At 38.1% G+C, this 18,233-nt stretch overlaps 2 protein-coding genes across 8 annotated transcripts; both read left to right on the forward strand.

The window, feature by feature from the left end:
- The first annotated feature begins 414 nt into the window (after window positions 1–414).
- On the forward strand, window positions 415–6,457 carry LOC109060125 (myelin-associated neurite-outgrowth inhibitor). Of its 6 annotated transcripts, none has more exons than XM_042714577.1 (8): window positions 415–566; window positions 1,907–1,951; window positions 2,586–2,674; window positions 2,816–2,899; window positions 3,754–3,848; window positions 3,935–4,115; window positions 4,196–4,315; window positions 5,295–6,457. In XM_042714577.1, exons 3-7 carry the CDS (start codon window positions 2,605–2,607, stop codon window positions 4,303–4,305), a joined length of 540 nt encoding a protein of 179 aa, XP_042570511.1. In that variant the 5' UTR covers window positions 415–566; window positions 1,907–1,951; window positions 2,586–2,604; the 3' UTR covers window positions 4,306–4,315; window positions 5,295–6,457. The 6 variants fall into 6 exon arrangements, with proteins under 6 accessions (XP_042570511.1, XP_042570512.1, XP_042570510.1 ...); XM_042714578.1 differs by having other exon boundaries at window positions 3,938–4,115; XM_042714576.1 differs by having other exon boundaries at window positions 416–566; window positions 3,706–3,848; window positions 3,938–4,115.
- A 501-nt stretch (window positions 6,458–6,958) lies between these two features.
- On the forward strand, window positions 6,959–18,189 carry LOC109066008 (cAMP-responsive element modulator-like). 2 transcript variants are annotated; one of them, XM_042714579.1, is made up of 5 exons: window positions 6,959–7,044; window positions 9,074–9,138; window positions 11,234–11,380; window positions 16,489–16,639; window positions 17,125–18,189. In XM_042714579.1, exons 3-5 carry the CDS (start codon window positions 11,320–11,322, stop codon window positions 17,267–17,269), a joined length of 357 nt encoding a protein of 118 aa, XP_042570513.1. In that variant the 5' UTR covers window positions 6,959–7,044; window positions 9,074–9,138; window positions 11,234–11,319; the 3' UTR covers window positions 17,270–18,189. The 2 variants fall into 2 exon arrangements, with proteins under 2 accessions (XP_042570513.1, XP_018938535.1); XM_019082990.2 differs by lacking the exons at window positions 6,959–7,044; window positions 9,074–9,138; window positions 11,234–11,380 and adding an exon at window positions 14,098–14,252.
- Window positions 18,190–18,233: the final 44 nt, after the last annotated feature.

Here is an 18,233-nt window from a genome sequence, read left to right on the forward strand (position 1 = left end):
CTCTTGGAATTGCAATGTAAATTTCATCAAAATAAAATAAGCAAAATAAGTTTAAAATGGCAGTTAATTTGAATAAAATGTTTTTAGGAAACATATAAAAAAAAAACTATTTGCTGTATAAAGACTGCTTTATAAGCACAAATTAACCGTACAGGATGGTACAGAAACCACTCCAATTTTATCTTACATACTATCTTACATTGTGCCACGTGCATTGGTAACAATTCGATCAACAACACATATAAAACACATAATGTTGCTGGTTTTATTGTATGCCACTTTATTTAACAACAACAACAACTATTTAGAAGAAATCCAAACATTAAAAATACACATTTTAATCAAAACTGCTCGGCAGCATTCATTTATGCGCGCTCGCTCGCTCGCCCAATTTGAATACGTCCTTCCGCTTCCCTTCTTGCCAGAGGCGGAAGTGACGCACGGTGCTGCCAGGGCTCGCTGTGCTTAGTGTTCGCAGCCGACGCAAGAACGCGACACAGACAACATCATCATCAGATACGAGCGAAATATTGGATTATTCGCCCGCTTCAAAAACCCCAGCGACCGTACGTACCCACAGCCACTGTCCGGCTGAGATACATCGCTTTAGCTGCCCATCTGAGGGGATTTTGTTGAATAAAAGAGAGGGATGGATGGAGGAGTGGGACATGTAGTGAATTGGGATAAAGTGGGATGCGAGCAGGGGGCAAGGAAGTCGACCGGAAGTTGAAGTCGGCCGCGTGCCGCCATCTTGTAGCAGAACTTCACCTGCTGTTAGCATCCCATTGACTCCCATTCATTTTTGCGTCACTTTGACAGCGAATAACTTTACATCTGAGGCGTTTAAAGACTCCATTTGTCCATTATTTATTTCTAAAGATACACGACAATGTATAAAGGGCTCCATCACGTTCTATGTTACATTATGGCCCCGTAGAAACAGTTTTTGTAAAAATAGGCTAACGATTGCGTCATAACCACTCGACTCTCTGTCGCACAGTAGAGAAATTACCGTACAGACAGGAGGAGAAGCTCGCAGGCAATCGGGGAGACGTCAAGAGATATGGCGTACTGGCGTTACATTTTAAAATACTATACAAAATAATTAATCAGAATACTTACTCCTGCTCACTCACGCCAAAGAACTCCCCGCTCAAACTCGCCGTCTCTGCAAGATTAACGATGGCAGTTTGCACGCACAGCTACTAGAAGATTTACATCTGTCAGACAGGTTGCTGACGTCATCAAGCTTAGTCTGAGTCTGCGCGTCAGAAACGGAAGTTCTAAAAATCGCTAAAAACGGGCTTCACTTGTCTCAATTGAGTTCCAATGGGGTCGCTGTGTCCATTTCTTTTACTGTCTATGGATGCGAGATGCTGCTGTTGGCCTGTAACATCGAGCCGCTGCGCTGCATCCTGCGTGCACAATGTCACGTCTTTTATTATGATGTGTTTGAGCATCAAAGCACGATCGTCTTATGCACTGATGCAAAAGCTCTTGTTTTATCCATGCATGTGAAATATTAATTGGCGACCGGTAGAGTCAGGTTACAGTCGGGACCTCCGGCTAGTTGAAAGCCATACTTGTGTTTCAGAGGAGCCTGGTGCATTGAATGCACTGCATTTGCTTTGCATCTGATTGTTTTTCTCAATTGCTTTGAATTGTAGTTCAATGCATCAACTGTATGTTTTAAATCTCATAAGTCGGATGCACTCAACCATTACGAGCAGAAACACGTTGCATCTGACATCAGCACGCGCCTTACAGCATTCTTATTCGTAATCTCGACGGTTTTCTTGATACGTTAAATCATTGGTTAACACAGGTTTTGGCATTTTACATGTTACTGAACTCATGCAATGCAGTTAACGGCTTTGTGTTCCTGCACATCAATTTTGATTGACAGGTGTAATAGAGGGTGACTTAAGGTCATAGAGGGACTCATTACAAAGTAAGTACCCGTTACACATGACTAATAAAACTGCATTCCATTTTTCTTTGTCCTGACTGATACTGATACTGATTATTTAGAATGTCCAATAATAATAATTATATGCTGCAATAATAATTCAATTATCGTTAGGCTACTTTGAATAAAAACACATTATAATTATAAATCAAAAAGTCAATTATTTAAAAAAAAAAGGGCGACATTTTACATTTATTTTATCAGGAACACTGTTTTTCTTTGTTGAATGCACAGTGAATGTGAATATGTAGCATATGGTATCTGTAAACTTTAAAAAGATTAGTCAAACCAAATACTGGTCTGTCTGTACATTAAAAAAAAAAAGTATTTATTTATTTATTTCTCTACTTTTCCATTAAAATAGGAACTTGCTGTGTTTGTTAAGAATCTATTATTGGTAAATATATATTTTTTAAAAAAAGTCTGTATTTCCATATTTTATAACTATTTTAGCACCAAGTAGTAACTTACTGTGTTTAAGGATCTATTATATATATATATACCTACCTACCTGTATTTTTCCAAAGAAAAGTAAAGTTCAGCCGTACAGTACAGCTCTAGTAATAGGTCATTGTTTAGTTGAATGTAATCTCTCCTTTTGTCCTACTCTTCAAAGGTGCTGAAAGATAAACATCATGAATCCTGTTTATAGCCCTGCATCATCAGGGGTTCCTTATGCCAACCCTAAAGGAATAGGATACCCAGGTAACCAGAGATGAGCTCTGACTCACTTGCATGCAATCGATAGGAAGTGTCTGGGGTTTTCACAACATATATGCAATTAAGTTCCAGCACAATGTCTTTGCTGTTATTGTTAATTGCTGTGATTTTTTTCCTCCTGCACAGCGGGCTTTCCTGTGGGTTATGCAGCGGCAGCTCCAGCATACTCCCCTGGCATGTACCCTGGCGCTAATCCAGTCTTTCCCTCAGGTAAAGGAAGTCCAAACTCTGTTTTTTGCAGTGTTTTTCAGTTCCCTTGTAAGCCAAAACAGAGATTTTAAGGTGTAATGAGTTGTTACATGGATTTAATTTGCTCAGCCAAGAAAAATATCCTGAGGTTTTTGATTTTTGGCATGTTTTATGAAGCTAGAAAGTGCAGTTCTTGGATTACAGCTCACATTGTTTTTCATTTTCAGTATTTTTCTTTAACATTTTTGTTGCTTACCTCATCAGTGCAGCTTACAGGGATAGTCCACCCAAAAATTCTGTTATCATTTACTCGCCTTCAAGTCGTTCCAAACCTGTATGACGTTTCTTGTCTTTCTTTTTTTTTTTCCTGCAGAACATAATAGAAGATATTTTGAAGAATGTTGGTAACCAAACAGTTTCGGTTCCCATTCACTTCCATTGTATTTTTGTGTCCATACTATGGAAGTCAATTTGATTACCAAACCACTTGATTACCAACAAATCAAATTTAATAAAACATTTCTTATTTGTGTTCCACAGTGAAAGTATGTCATACAGGTTTTAAATGACATGAATGACATCTATCCCTAAAAAGCCAACTAGACATGATATTAACTGCCCATTTTGCCTTTGTAATCATGCATATTTCCAGATTAAACTAAATATTCATGAAAAATATATGGTTTTACCTCATTTTATCCAGCCTTTTTTATCAATAAGGTCAATTTTGATGTGATGCTCACTTTTTAAATGCATTGTTGCTGCTAGCAAATTAGATTATTGCTTTATTTTCTTTATTATCTTTAAATGTAATGTCATCTCTACAGGTTATGCTCACGGGACCCCTTTCAAAATGTCCTGCTCCCCAACAACAGGTGCTGTACCCCCCTATTCCTCATCACCCAACCCCTACCCTGCTGCAGTCTACCCCATGAGAAGTCCCTACCCCCAACAGAACCCCTACGCACAGGTAAGACAAAAAAAAAAAAAACCCATGTTATGAAGCGATTATATCAAACCTGCATTTTGTTAAAACATTGTATGTTTTTTCCATAGCAGCAAGGCACTTACTACACACAGCCCCTTTACGCAGCACCTCCCCATGTCATTCATCATACAACAGTGGTCCAGCCAAATGGCATGCCAGCGGCCATGTATGCCCCTCCCATCCACCCGCCCCGGCCTAACGGAGTTGCCATGGGAATGGTAGGAGGCACCACCATGGCAATGTCAGCTGGTGAGTCTCATCCAAATAATCCATGGAAATTCATGCAGTTGAAGAGAAAATGTTAAAAATGCATTTTACTGTCTCCTTAGGGACATTATTAACTACTCACTCTCCGACCCCAGTTGCGCCTCACCCCTCAATGCCCACGTACCGCCCGCCTACCACTCCCACCTACAGTTACGTGCCCCCGCAGTGGTGAACATGACACTGTGAGTGTAAAGCCCACATTTGCCAGCTCTTAAGGTGCGGTCATATTTATTGTTGTTTGGTGAGTTTTCGCTGGCGAAATCCTGTCAATAGTGAGATTTTCCCATAGGAGTCTACGGAAATTTCGTGTGAGGACGAAATATTTCCCCTGCATATTTTGCATTGGGTTCAGTTGGTCACACAAATTTGCTGACAGAAAGATGCTTGGTTTGAAAGTGACGTCATGCATTGTTACAGTTAACTGTAGAAAAATTTTGCCAACAAATTTTCACAGGCAAAATCCAGTCATTTCAATAGGAATCTATGCGATTGGGAACATAGTGTAAGGTAGGGCTGGGCAATATATCGCATGCGATTGTCACGCGCATTTCGTCAGTAAAGCTGGTTCCATGATTACCGCTAAATCGCCATCACCTGCTTTCAAATGGAGTGGCATTTAATATACAGAGCCATAGATCACTGACAAGCTACGCAATATCGCGTTCATTATCGAAGGCAATTCATCTGCGATAATGAACGCGATATTGCGTAGCTTTTCAGTGATCTACGGTTCTGTCTATTAAATGCCGCTCCATTTGAAAGCAGGTGATGGCGATTTAGCGGTAATCATGGAACCGGCTTTACTGACGAAATGCGCGTGACAATCGCATGCGATATATCGCCCAGCCCTAGTGTAAGGATGGATCAGATTTAGTTGGTCAACTTGAATTCACTGCATTATCTGACAGAACGATGATTGGTTTGAAAGTGACTTCTTACATTATGCTGTTGAGTAATTTTGTGCAAAAGATTTACATAAATTACGTAAATTCGCTACATTGCTTGATTTGAAAGTGACTTCATGCATCACTACACTATTGACAATAATTTTATAGACTAAATTTCACTAATGTGACTGCACCTTTACTGTGTTTATACTCACAAAAACAATACGATTTTGTTGGTTCCTGTGTGAAAAAATTGTCTTTTTGTTGTCTTCAGGTCGAAAGATGGTAGATATGCATTCTCACTGTCCAGTATTTTTACAATTGGAGCTGACACTACAAGTGTTATCAGCCAGTTGCTCTTCCTTCCAAACATAATGTGAATCCGACTCCAGTTGGCAGAAGAAAGGAAAGAGTATCTTCCCAGTCCGGCTCCATTACTACTTCCCATCCTTCACTCATTCTACGACGTATCTCACGGCTGAAGACCAGACAAGCTCTTCATGCTGAATTGTGTTGTGTGGACTGTCTTGCAGTTTTTAGCTAACTCTTTAATTGGTGAAACCGGAAGGGAGTTGGAATTAGTTTTATTGGAATACCTATTGAATGCATGTATATATTTAAAAGAGGAAAAAAGAAACAAAAAACAAAAGCGCTAGCTCATTCTACCAGCTATGACAGATGCAAAACCATCAGCAGTTATCTCAAGCAAAAATCCAAAGGGATGGGGGAAAAACAACTGTATATTAAATGCAGTGTCTTAATTGTTATTTCATACAAAATATTAATAACTTTAGCATTTTATTTTGTTATTTTTCCTGGTTTTAATTTGGGTATTTGTAGATTCAGGCATGGTTTGTTTTCTCTGGGTGACGGTAGGTTTGTTGCTGCTGTGCCCTGATGAGAAGACGGGCCCCTCTGCTTCATATGCCTGTTTTCATTTGATAAGTTTCATCACTCTACATGCTCTCGCTGCAGTTAATTGTTGCACTAATTGCCTCTGTGTGTGTACATAAATTGGCTGATTGAGCTGTATTGGTGCTGAGAGCATACTAACTCATTTGTGTACCTCTGGTTTGGTTTTCTTAACTTTTAAAAGTCTGACCGAAAGATTAACATTGGAATCGCAGTGATCTGCAGCATTTTAAATGGTCAATTGTTTATGTAGTTAATAAAAAAAAAAAAAGAGAAAACTCAATTAAGTTGATTTGATAACACTACTGGTTACATTTGAGGAGGTGAATTTGAGAAGTTTAGTTATTATTGACCCAAACATTGCTTGTTACCTCAAAAGTACACCGTATCTGACTGAATTTTATTGTCTTTTTACGTTATACATTGCCTATGTCACGTTGGTTAAAGAATGTTTTGTAATGTTTAATGTGCTTTTGTTTTGTATTTTCAAGAAAGACCAAAAAATAAATACAATAATAAAGAGAAGTTTTCTGTTTTTTTTTTGTTTTTTTTATATGCTAGACACCGGTTAAGGACACAAGTCTTAACTTAAGGTTCCAACAGTCACAGAAAACTATTTTCAAATGGCTTTTTTCAATGTTTATTAACAAATATGTCTGAAATTAAGAATTTTTAAAATAATCTAGTAATCATAAATGACTGGTCATGGAGCCTGAGATAATTGCTGTAAATGCAAGAAATTACAAAAACACGTGCCCCAGTGTCTGATTTAAAATTTATATAGGCTTAAATATATGTAATTACATATTGATTAGCTTTCTGATTTAATTTTCATAATTACAGTGGCAACATCAAGTTATATTCCAACTTCAGTCACTGGATGTCGCCATTAGTCCAGGCCGAATAATTACTTTGACGTTCTATCCACAGATATAAAATCTATTATTTAGCAGGAGGTAATATAGTTTTCATAATGCGCGCGAGTCGGTTTGCTTCAAAGCACATTTAAGCGCTCGCTCGCGCTCATTAGTAAACTGACCGTTGCAAAATCAAACCGCTCGCCTGAACTCGGTCAAATTACTTTTTAAACACCTTTCTCTCAAAAAAACAAGGTAAGAAACTGGTTAAACCGACTATATTAGTTCCCACATTCAAAGAATACGTTAACTTTGGTGTCCTTTGAGTTCTTTTAAAGCATATAACAGTGATCCCAAGTCTCCCGGAAGTCCCGGGAGTCTCCCGCATATTGATAGCGGCTCCCTGATGCCCGCAAATTAGTTAGAATCTCCCGGAATCTAGAGCGAGCGAGCAAGAGCGCGCAAAGAAGAGACTGTGTTTCAAATCGTGTAGCGCGCGCACGGCAGACAGAGAGCATCCTGATTTGGCCTGTTTCGGCAAATCAGCCAATCAATTGTCAGTGTGGGCGGGCTTTTATCTCTTCTCCCGAACCAAATTAATCAGTTATAGTGATGGGATTTATGGCTCTTTGAGGGGATCCGGATCTTCGCGATCCGTTCCATTCAAAGAGCCGTTCAAAAGAATGGCTCTTTTGGCTCTTTTTAAATATTTAGTCAGTTTTTAAGAAGCCAGCTTGGGGGCATCTCAGTTTATCCTGGAAATAATCACTGGGAGGAATGATGAGGTGAGATTTGTAGTCAAATAATTAAAACTCAGATATCACACACCAATATCTGAGTTTGAATTATTCTGAAATATTGATTATTACCTCATTTGTCATGTGTGGACTATATTTCATAGGGTTGCACAAATCCCTCTGCTTAGACAGTGACATCACTATTTTTGGATTTACCTTTAGTACAAAGTGTGTGTGTGTGTGTGTGTAAAGCTATGTTGACTTATGTTATTCATACAATGCCTACTCACAAATAAACATCAAAAACAAAGCCGGCTGCAATGAATTTCTGTGCAAAACAGCTTTTACTACAAACACTTCCACACAAGAACATTGTTATCACACAAGAACATTTTGATAGAAAACAAAAAAATATTTGAAGTAGATAAAATTAGAATAAATAAAATGGAAATGTCTACATACTACATACTATTACTAATGTAAACTTTGCAAATAGGACATCAGCCCCTTCAAGTCAATGAACAATAACAAAGTGGGCTGCAATGAATGTCTGTGCAAAACAGCTTTTAGTGAAAATTTTCTACACAAGAACAGTATCACAAAAGAACATTTTTAACATCTTTAACATTTTTATATCATCACGCTATAAAGGGTTGGCCTGCGCTGGGTGCGCCCCTCCCCCTATGACTGTTCTGTCTCGCGGAGGAGCTAATTTGTGTGCATCTGTGTGAAACACGCATAGGAAAAAAGAACGACAGAAAGAACGGCTCCCCTCCAGCCGCGACTCGGCTCCCATCGTTCATGTTTATGAGCCGTTCAAAAGAATCGGTTCGTTCGCGAACGTCACAACTCTAATCAGTTATGTCTATCTAGAAACAGGAGCACAATGGCAGAGGGAGAGTGCAATGGAAAATAAATAAAAGCAGTTTACATAAATAGTATAAGCAGCTTATATATATAGTAAAAGTAATCTACATATTTAAACATAATTAACGAATAATTGCACAGGCCTATAGCTTATAGAAATAATATTTTATGTGTTTTTTTTTTTTTTTTTGTAAAGTCATGTTCTGTGGTGAAATGTCATATCCTTGTCCTCCTTCCCCCCTTTTTTTGGGGGGGGTGGGGGGGTGGGGGGGGGGGTGGCTTCGGGATACCTCCCTGAAATGACTTTTTGCAGGTTGGGATGTCTGATATAACGTTAGATCACATCTAATATCTGTTGTTGTGAGAGCTAAAACTATTGAAAAAACTATATTCCAGCACAAAATTTGCTTTGAAACGTAACGTTAGCCACTTTAATCATTAAATATATATTCCTCACACCTTAAAATGTACGAATTATTTAGATTATTTAAACATTTATCAATATATAGCTCAACTGATTGACAGCTTAATAGGCTACATCTCGGTTGTTTTTATAATACATTAACGTTATATGCATAATAATACATGATATACATATTATTATTATTATTATTATTATTATTATTATTAAAAAGAGTGTATGACAGATTTCTTCTTTTTCTTTTTTTTTATTTCTTTAGTATAAAGCAGAATGGATGCAGATGATGCAAGTCGACCAATCACTTAGTCTGCAGTATATGAACAGGTAAAGTTTACAGAAAGCTAACTTACAGTTTACATGTCACTGTCTTTAAAGTATACAGATATTAGTAGAAAAAAATTGGTAATTCTGAGTCAGAAACTTACTGTCTCTGGTCACTGGGTTTCCCATTAAAACTCATTTGATCATTTATAGTAGTGCCAGAGCCCGTCTACGGAGAGCCTTCCCACTCCCTATTAAGTCCTATTGTACCGAATTTTGGTTGCAGTTCCACCAGAGTTCCACTGGGGGCGATCGCCATGAGTGTAAAATGAATGGGAATCTATGGGGCTAGACGGCTAAATTTGTCCCTTTCACCCGATTGCCGTTGAGAAATCTCAGATCTGATTGTAGGTTTTGCAAGTTCAACATGGGTTATAGGTCGAAAGTTGAATGAACGAGTACTTATGTCCTTTCGATTTCTTACAGATTGAGTTTTTGTTGCCCATAACACGTTAGCATTCTGCTAATGAACGTATAACGTATGACGTCATTGACATTTTAAAATACTTTTTAAAGCAAATAAGTGACTCAAAAAATCTAACACCCAGCAATGTGTAATTTATTTGCATCTCCTTTCGAATACAACATACAAATTACTAGACAAAAAATTATATCCTGAGAAAAGTGGATTTTGATGGGTTTACCGCCATTGACCTCCATTCATTCTGCACTCGTCCTGTGAGCGCCCTCATATGGAATCAGAGTGGAACTGCAACCAGTTCAGAAGCCGGAAGTGTAGTGAGAGTGAAACTTCTCGCCATATTAGACATTCTCTGGTAGTGCACAGTTTCCTGAACAACTTAAGTGATTTGCACAATTATGTGGTGCTTCTGGGTGACTGACACTGGTAAGACAGTGTGGGTTCAAACGTGCCGGATCTGATCCTGCTTGTAGGTAGCAGGTGGAAAAAAGCGTAGAAATGACCTTGTGTGCTTCGGAAAATCCTGTGTGATCTAAACCTCACAGATTACTATAGCAATTCATCGCAAGATCATAATAAGGTCTTCCTTGGATATGTAATGCTATGTATCTGGTGGGTATAGGGATTCAGAAAAGAACTGTATTGAAGGAACAGTTCATCAAAAAATGAAAATTTGCTGAAAATGTACTCACTCTCTGGCCATCCAACAGTTTGTTCATCAGAACAGATTTGGAGAAATTTAGCATTACATCACTCAGTGAATGGGTGCAGCTTTTCATTTCACAAGACATCAGTTAATTGACTCTAGTCGTGTGGATTACTTGTGGATTATTGTGATGTTTTTATTAGCTGTCTGAACTCTTATTCAAACGGCACCCATTCAGTGCAGAGGATTCATTGGTGAGCAAATTATGTAATGCCAAATTTCTCCAAACTCATCTACATCTTGGATGGCCTGAGGGTGAGTCCATTTTCAGCAAATCTTTATTTTTGTTGAACTGTTCCCTTTATAATCAAAACCACCATCAGTAATTTGCAAAGGGGAGAACACAGGTGGGGATCTGCCAGACTCTTCAACCAGTACACATCTTGGTGACTCTCCAAATGATGAAGATGCAAAACAGAAGTTGGATGTTGAGACATCCGCAAGAAATATTTTCAACAATACCAGTGCAGGCCATTTCAGTGAGCTGTTTCAAAGACATATTTCCCATGTATAGGGGCCCCAAAATCTATCCAGCCACTTATGGACTCTCAAGTCATACCTAAAAATGTACTGTATGAATGCCATTGCATTACATAATAAAATATCAAACCAAATGGCATCTCCACATAAATGAAGCTAACCTAACTTTAACATTTTCTGAGCCATTTTTGCAATGACTTTTTTGAATCAGCTTTAATCAGTTTGCCTTGAGTTTCACTAATGATTGACAATGAGAAGGTGTTCAAATATTTTTGTGTAATTTTAAACAGTATATCTATTATTTTATCATTTCAAAAATCAAGCAAACCACTTTTTGTGAATTTTTTTTTTTTTTTTAAAGTGCTCTGGTTTTCCTTAACATACATTTTGAGGCCACTGTAGGTGAAACCAAACTTTAAACATTATTGACAAATCAAAATATCATGTGCACAGGGTTGTCCTCATGTGACTTTTGTTTTGTTATTCTGTAGTGTCTGTCAACCAGAGCAGCAGTGCCCAGTTTATCCCCTGCCAGCAGAGATCTGAAACCTTAACTTCCAGGCCTGGGTCTCCCATAATGCAGTATGCTGTTCACTCCAGCAATGGCACTTACATTGTGTCTGAAAAAAAGGGCCAAGGTAATGACGCCACAATTTGATTCATTTGGATTATATTCTCATTTGATAGTGTATAATACCATATAAAAGTAAATACTAAAGATTTTTACATGTTAAATAAACATTAAACAAACACATAGATGTAAAAATAAACACACGGATGATTCTCATTAGAGCATGTCTTAGTCACTTTTTGCCCCAAAATAAAAATTAGGACAATTAGGATTATTTTTGTATGCATTTGACATTGCTTGAATGATAATTAAACTTCTGGACTTCTGGTGAAGAAAATGTGCAAAATGCATGAAATGCCAATTTAAATAAAAAAGTCTTAATGTTCCTTATAAAGTCTTAATGGTCTTCATTAATCTTTACATACACTATTGTTAAAAAATTCTGACTTAATAAAATTTTATGTTTTAGAAAGAAGTTTATGCACACCAAAGCTGCATTCATTTAATGTAAAATTTTAAACAGACTGGTATCCCTAAATTTTACTACAGACCGGTATCCCTTCTTCCATTCATTGCAAAGACACTCGAACGAGCTGTGTTCAACCAGCTCTCTATGTTTCTTGTACAGAACAACCTCCTGGACCGCAACCATTCTGGCTTCAAAAGTGGCCACTCAACTGAGACTGCCCTGCGCTCGGTTACTGAAGCCCTGCGACTGGCAAGAGCAGCTTCAAAATCCTCAGTGCTCATTTTGCTGGACCTGTCTGCTGCTTTTGACACTGTTAATCACCAGATTCTCCTATCCACCCTCAGAAAGATGGGCATCTCTGGAGCCGCACTCCAGTGGCTTAACTCCTACCTGTCTGATAGATCCTTCATGGTGTCTTGGAGGGGTGAAGTTTCTAAGTCACAACAACTTGCTACTGGGGTTCCTCAAGGCTCAGTACTTGGACCGCTTCTCTTCTCCATCTACATGACGTCATTAGGATCTGTCATTCAGAAGCATGGCTTTTTCCTATCACTGCTACGCTGATGACACTCAACTCTACTTCTCATTCCAACCAGATGACCCGACGGTAGTTGCTCGCATTTCAGCCTGTCTGAGTGACATTTCTAGCTGGATGAATGACCATCACCTTCAGCTCAACCTTACTAAGACTGAACTGCTGGTGGTTCCAGCTAACCCATCGTTTCATCACAACTTCTCTATACAGCTGGGTTCGTCAACCATAACTCCTTCCAGGACAGCCAGAAACCTAGGAGTTGTGATGGATCATCAGTTAAGCTTCACAGACCATATTGCTACAACGACCCGGTCCTGTAGATTTGCCTTATTCAACATTAGAAAGATTAGACCCTTCCTGTCAGAGCAATCCACCCAACTTCTTGTCCAAGCTCTTGTTCTCTCCAGACTGGACTATTGCAATGCGCTCCTGGCGGGCCGTCCTGCATGTACTATCAAGCCTCTACAACTGATCCAGAATGCAGCAGCGAGGGTTGTCTTCAATGAGCGAAAAACAGCCCATGTTACTCCTCTCCTCATCAGGTTACACTGGCTACCAGTAGCCGCTCGCATCAAATTCAAGGTACTGATGTTTGCCTACAAAACGACCACTGGCATGGCGCCAACTTACCTAAACTCACTAGTTCAATCTTATGCACCCTCCAGAAGTTTGCGCTCTGCAAGTGAACGACGCCTTGTGTTGCCATCCCAAAGAGGTTCAAAATCACTCTGACGGACTTTTTCCTGGACTGCTCCCAGCTGGTGGAATGACCTCCCGATCTCAATTCGAACAGCTGAGTCTTTACTCATTTTCAAAAAACATCTAAAGACTCATCTTTTTCGCCTGCACTTAACCAACTAATACTAGTACTTACCTTTTTTTCTTTTTCTTTTCTATCATATTCCAAAAAAAAAAAAAAAAAAAAAAAAAAAAACCTGGCTACGTGTTCTGTACTAGACTAACTGAAACTTGTCATAGCACTTGTATACCGTTGTTGTTCTCTCGTTGATCTGATTGTTTCTACTGTTCTCATTTGTAAGTCGCTTTGGATAAAAGCGTCTGCTAAATGATTAAATGTAAATGTAAATGTAAATACAGTAAAAAAATAAAATACAGTAAAAAATTATTATTAATTTAAATAATTTAAAATATCTGTTTTTCTATTTGAATATATTCTATAATGTAATTTATTTCTGTAATGGCAAAGGTCCATTTTCAGCATCATTACTCAAGTGTCACATGATCCTTCAGAAGCCATTATAATATCAATATATAGAATATATAGCAGATTTGCTGCTCAAGAAACATTTCTTTTTATTATTAATGTTGAAAACAGCTGTGCCACTTAATATTTTTGTGGAAATGGTGATGAATTTTTTTCAGGAGTCTTTGATGAAAATTATTTGATTTTGATTAGTATAAAAAAAATTAATTTAATGAAAAAAAAAAAAATTCTCTTTATTTTAGAGTTAAAAGTGGTCCGCATATGTTCCTGACAGATTTCATGCAATTCACAGCCTACCAGGAAGCTCATTTGTTCAGAAATTGAAAGACTCCAAAAATAATATCACATGACATTATACATAATGCATCTTAATTTTGTTGAATTCATAACTGAAAAGAAAATATAAGGATAGTCCTATACATATGAAGCTTTTAAGCATAAAAACTCCCTTCTGTTGTCTGCTTCGGTCCGGCTTACACTCTGATGTGTGAATGACGTCAGAGGGGGGTGGGGAAAAGGAGGGCTGGCTCCGCTAGTCACTGCGTTACTGACATCAGGAGGCTAATGATGTCATAGTGATGTCAATGCCCCTGACAGTGACTGCACACTTAGCTTGTGGTTTGGGCAGCATTGCATGCTGACAGCAGAGAGAGACAGACAAGCTTTCAGCTCACTATAGATGGCTGTGACTGGAGATGAGACAGAATCAGGTACATCCGCTGTTTTCTGTGGTTCTTCTGTGGTTTTCAGCTTGTTTAACATTGGAAACTTGCTTTAAAGATCGAAATGTATTTTTTTGTTGTTTGTCCCTGTGGATTTGATTAGGTAATTTTAAATTTGATTTGTCAGAGAATATGAACGGAGAAACAACACTTCAAATGCTCAAACAAAACTTTGAAGTTTTGGTAGAGACACACAGAGATTGTACTGAGAAAATTCTATACAATTTGTATCTGTTCTCTCGTTATATTATTGCGATGAATCATCTCTAGAGCATGCAACAGGCTGAAAGAATGGAATGTTCGCATTTTTTGCTTCCTGTTGAGTTCCTCTGCAGCTCTCACTCGTTTCTTTCAGCACCTCGGTTGCTTTCTCTCTCTGAAACGCGTGAATGCGCTGCCCACTCACAGTGCTGCTGACGTCATGTTGTTTCCTGGAATTGGACACCAGCAGGGAAATGTAAATGCTGGACAGCAAATAAGATGTACATTGACGTCAGTTCAGAGTCATGCTGTGATTACAGGCAGCTCCTTTTGCTAGAGCAAGACTACCAGATTAATCATCTCTTATAATGCGATGCAGTCTCCACGGAGACAAAGAGAATCAGACACATGTAAAATGCTGCTGTGCATTTTTTCATTGTTCATAAGCTTTGTAAAATTATTTCACTTGTCAAAACTTTTATTCGTTACTATGTAACAGTTTTGTAACTGTGACCACATAGTTTGCGGCTACTGGGGAAATTGTATCACTTTGTTTTCATAAGAACATTTCACTCTGCACAAATATGTTGGAGCTCTTACTGATGTGCACTCCAGTTTATAACCACACCACGTGTAGGTCTGTGTATAATCTACCACTGTGACAGTTGATCTTTAGGCCTGTTTAGGAACATGATGATATTCATGGACTCATGACATCAGACTTCAGAATGAGCTCTGAGTCAGTATAATCTTTTGTAATCTGTTTATTTTTATTTCTGTTTATATTATATTCATACATGTAATTATATGGATATGCATTTTCATATATTCTTATTTGAAATTTGAGACAGATATCAATGTAATCTCAGATCAACCTTCAGTTCAGATTATAATTTTACAAAAATTTAGTTTACCAGCAGTTAGTATGTTTCAGAAAAGCGATAAGCAAAAAATTACTTTTATATCATGTTCATATTGGGGTTCAGTCAAAAACACCTGGGTGTTTCATCTCTGCCATTCATCTCTGCCTCACATACTTGACATGTATTGGAAACTGCCAGGGTTCTCACTCATCCTAGAAAATCTGAAATTTTGTAGTGCATGTTATAGGAAATAGGAGAATCACTTTCGGTAAAAATCATGAACAAGTTGTTCTTGTTGTAGTAAAATGTTAACTCTTTCTTCCTTCCTTCCTTTCTTTCTTTCTTTCTTTCTTTCTTTCTTTCTTTCTTTCTTTTAGTTAGTTACTAGTGCAGTAAGCAATAAATCACAATATATTGGCACCAAAAAGCTTTTGGACAGTTCTTTTTGTGAAATGTATTGTTTGGTATCACAGCATCGCTATAACGCCCAGAACAGCCATAACAATATCCACAAGATCACACTTCCTCTAAAAGTCACTGATTAAATATTGCAGATGTGGGGCTCAACAATAAAGATGACCTGGGATCAGTGTCAGAGAGTTTTGTGCTAATTGGTTGAAAACAGTTTTATTATTTTGTAAAGAACACTTACAAATTTATTGAAAATTATTGAAAATCTGGAATCTGAGGGTGCAAAAAAATCTAAATATTGAGAAAATCACCTTTGAAGTTGTCCAAATAAAGTTCTTAGCAATGCATATTACTAATCAAAAATTAAGTTTTGATATATTTACGGCAGTAAATTGACAAAATATCTTCATGGAACATGATCTTTACTTAATATCCTAATGATTTTTGGCACAAAAGAAAAATTTATCATTTTGACCCACACAATGTTTTTTTGGCTATTGCTAAAAATATACCCCAGCGACTTAAGACTGGTTTTGTGCTCCAGGGTCACACACACACACACACACACACACACACACATATATATATATAAATTGTGGTAGGGCCAATAAAAACATTATCTGAACTACTGGCCTGACTGGGCCAGCAGAATAAAATCCTTGTTACCTGTGATGGAAACACACAAGATGCAGTAAATGTTCTGTAAAATAATGTCTTTGAAAAGATGTGAATATGTTGTGTTTTTGCAGCCACTACTGGAGGTATGTCTGCGTATCAGATTTCCTCTCCCATATCTGGCCTTTCCCAGGCGATGGATGGCTCACCCGGTTCTCTGCCCAGCCCTCAGCAGCTGACTGAGGAAGCATCACAGAAAAGGGAACTCCGACTTATGAAAAACAGGTAATGCCCAGCCACACTTCCCCATTCCAGAATTACCACTGCATTCTGTAGCCTAAGAGCATGAAATCATTATAACAGTTTATTTCAGTCTGTCTTGGCATGTTGCTTGGTCCTCCCCACTTCTTTCAGCACCTGAGGCCTCACATGTTTCTCAGTTGCGTCCATTCGTCTGCTTTCAACTTCTGATGCAGTCAAATGCTAGTATTATTTGCTTGTAGCATATCACTGCGTCATGCTTGAGCATGAAAGTTAAATCTCAGTGGGTGGAGCATGTTCTAAAAGCTTTCTTTGTTTCATGACAATGCTTTGAATTGAAAGCTTGTGGAATTATTTGCATTGTACAAGCAACTAAAAAATCACTCATTCACAGCTGGTTTGGACATGATGATGCTCTGCAGTTCTGACTTGCTTGAAGTGGGACCTGTAAACACAATGTAAGATTTACAGTATAAACACTCACAGAGCTTCTCTGTTGTTGCTTCCAGGGAAGCTGCCCGGGAATGTCGACGGAAGAAGAAAGAATATGTCAAATGTCTCGAGAACCGAGTTGCCGTGCTTGAAAAACAAAACAAGATGCTTATTGAAGAACTCAAGGCTCTTAAAGACATATACTGTCACAAAACAGAATAACAGCAGTCCATTGCAAACCAAAACACGAAAGACTATACCGTTTACAGAGCAAACGCGCTTTTCACCTAATGTCTAGCCACCTCGCGTAATAATCGGAAAAGGTGCATGGTCTGTGACGTCCCATGTGTGAAAGATGGTGACGTGTGCATGTGTGTACGCTGGAGGCCCTAGTGCTCCAGAGCCAGTCAATGTGGTGTGTTGCCCGTGTTGCTTGTGCCTTTTGCAGGACAGCGGCCAAAGAGTACAGACGCAGGAAGAAGGACTATGTGCGGAGCTTAGAGATGTGCATTGCTATCACTGAAAACCAGATGCAGAAAATGACAGAAGAGCTGGACAGTCTAAGGCAATGCACTGGAAAGTCTGATTCATTTTAGTGGCACAGTAGACTGCTGCCATCTGTTATGATTCTGTTTTACTGTAAAATATTGTTGTCGTATGTGTGTTTTGTATCTTCTGTGAAATTGAACAGTAGACCAGCACTGCCTTTGCTCATTAGGCTTTTTTGAAGATTTTATATTGACAATTGGATTTAATATTTCAAATATTTGCTGACAGACTATCTATTTTAAGAGAAATATTTACTTTAATATCAAAGGACTGCTTATTATGAGTCATTCACAAACACACCAGCTCCAAAACTGATATGAACATAGCTACTGTATATACTTTAATGTAATAAATATAGGATAAACAGAGATGTGTTGTATATACAGACAGTGTTTTTGTATTTATGGCATATTAATTGTAACTAAATACCAAATCTTATAACAAAAATTAGATATTGTTTGTTACAAATATATTCTTGAATCCTTCCTGGTGGTTTTTCAGGTGGCACAGTCCTTCAGTTTCCATTGAGACTATCAGCACAGTTTCATGTTTATCTTTAGCTTCTGTTTAAAATAAATTTATCTAGCTCTCCATTTGATGGCGTTTTGTTGTTGTTGCTTTTTGAGAGATTTATGTT

This window comes from Cyprinus carpio, chromosome A24 (genome assembly GCF_018340385.1).
Source record: "Cyprinus carpio isolate SPL01 chromosome A24, ASM1834038v1, whole genome shotgun sequence".
Classification (NCBI taxonomy): Eukaryota; Metazoa; Chordata; class Actinopteri; order Cypriniformes; family Cyprinidae; genus Cyprinus; species Cyprinus carpio.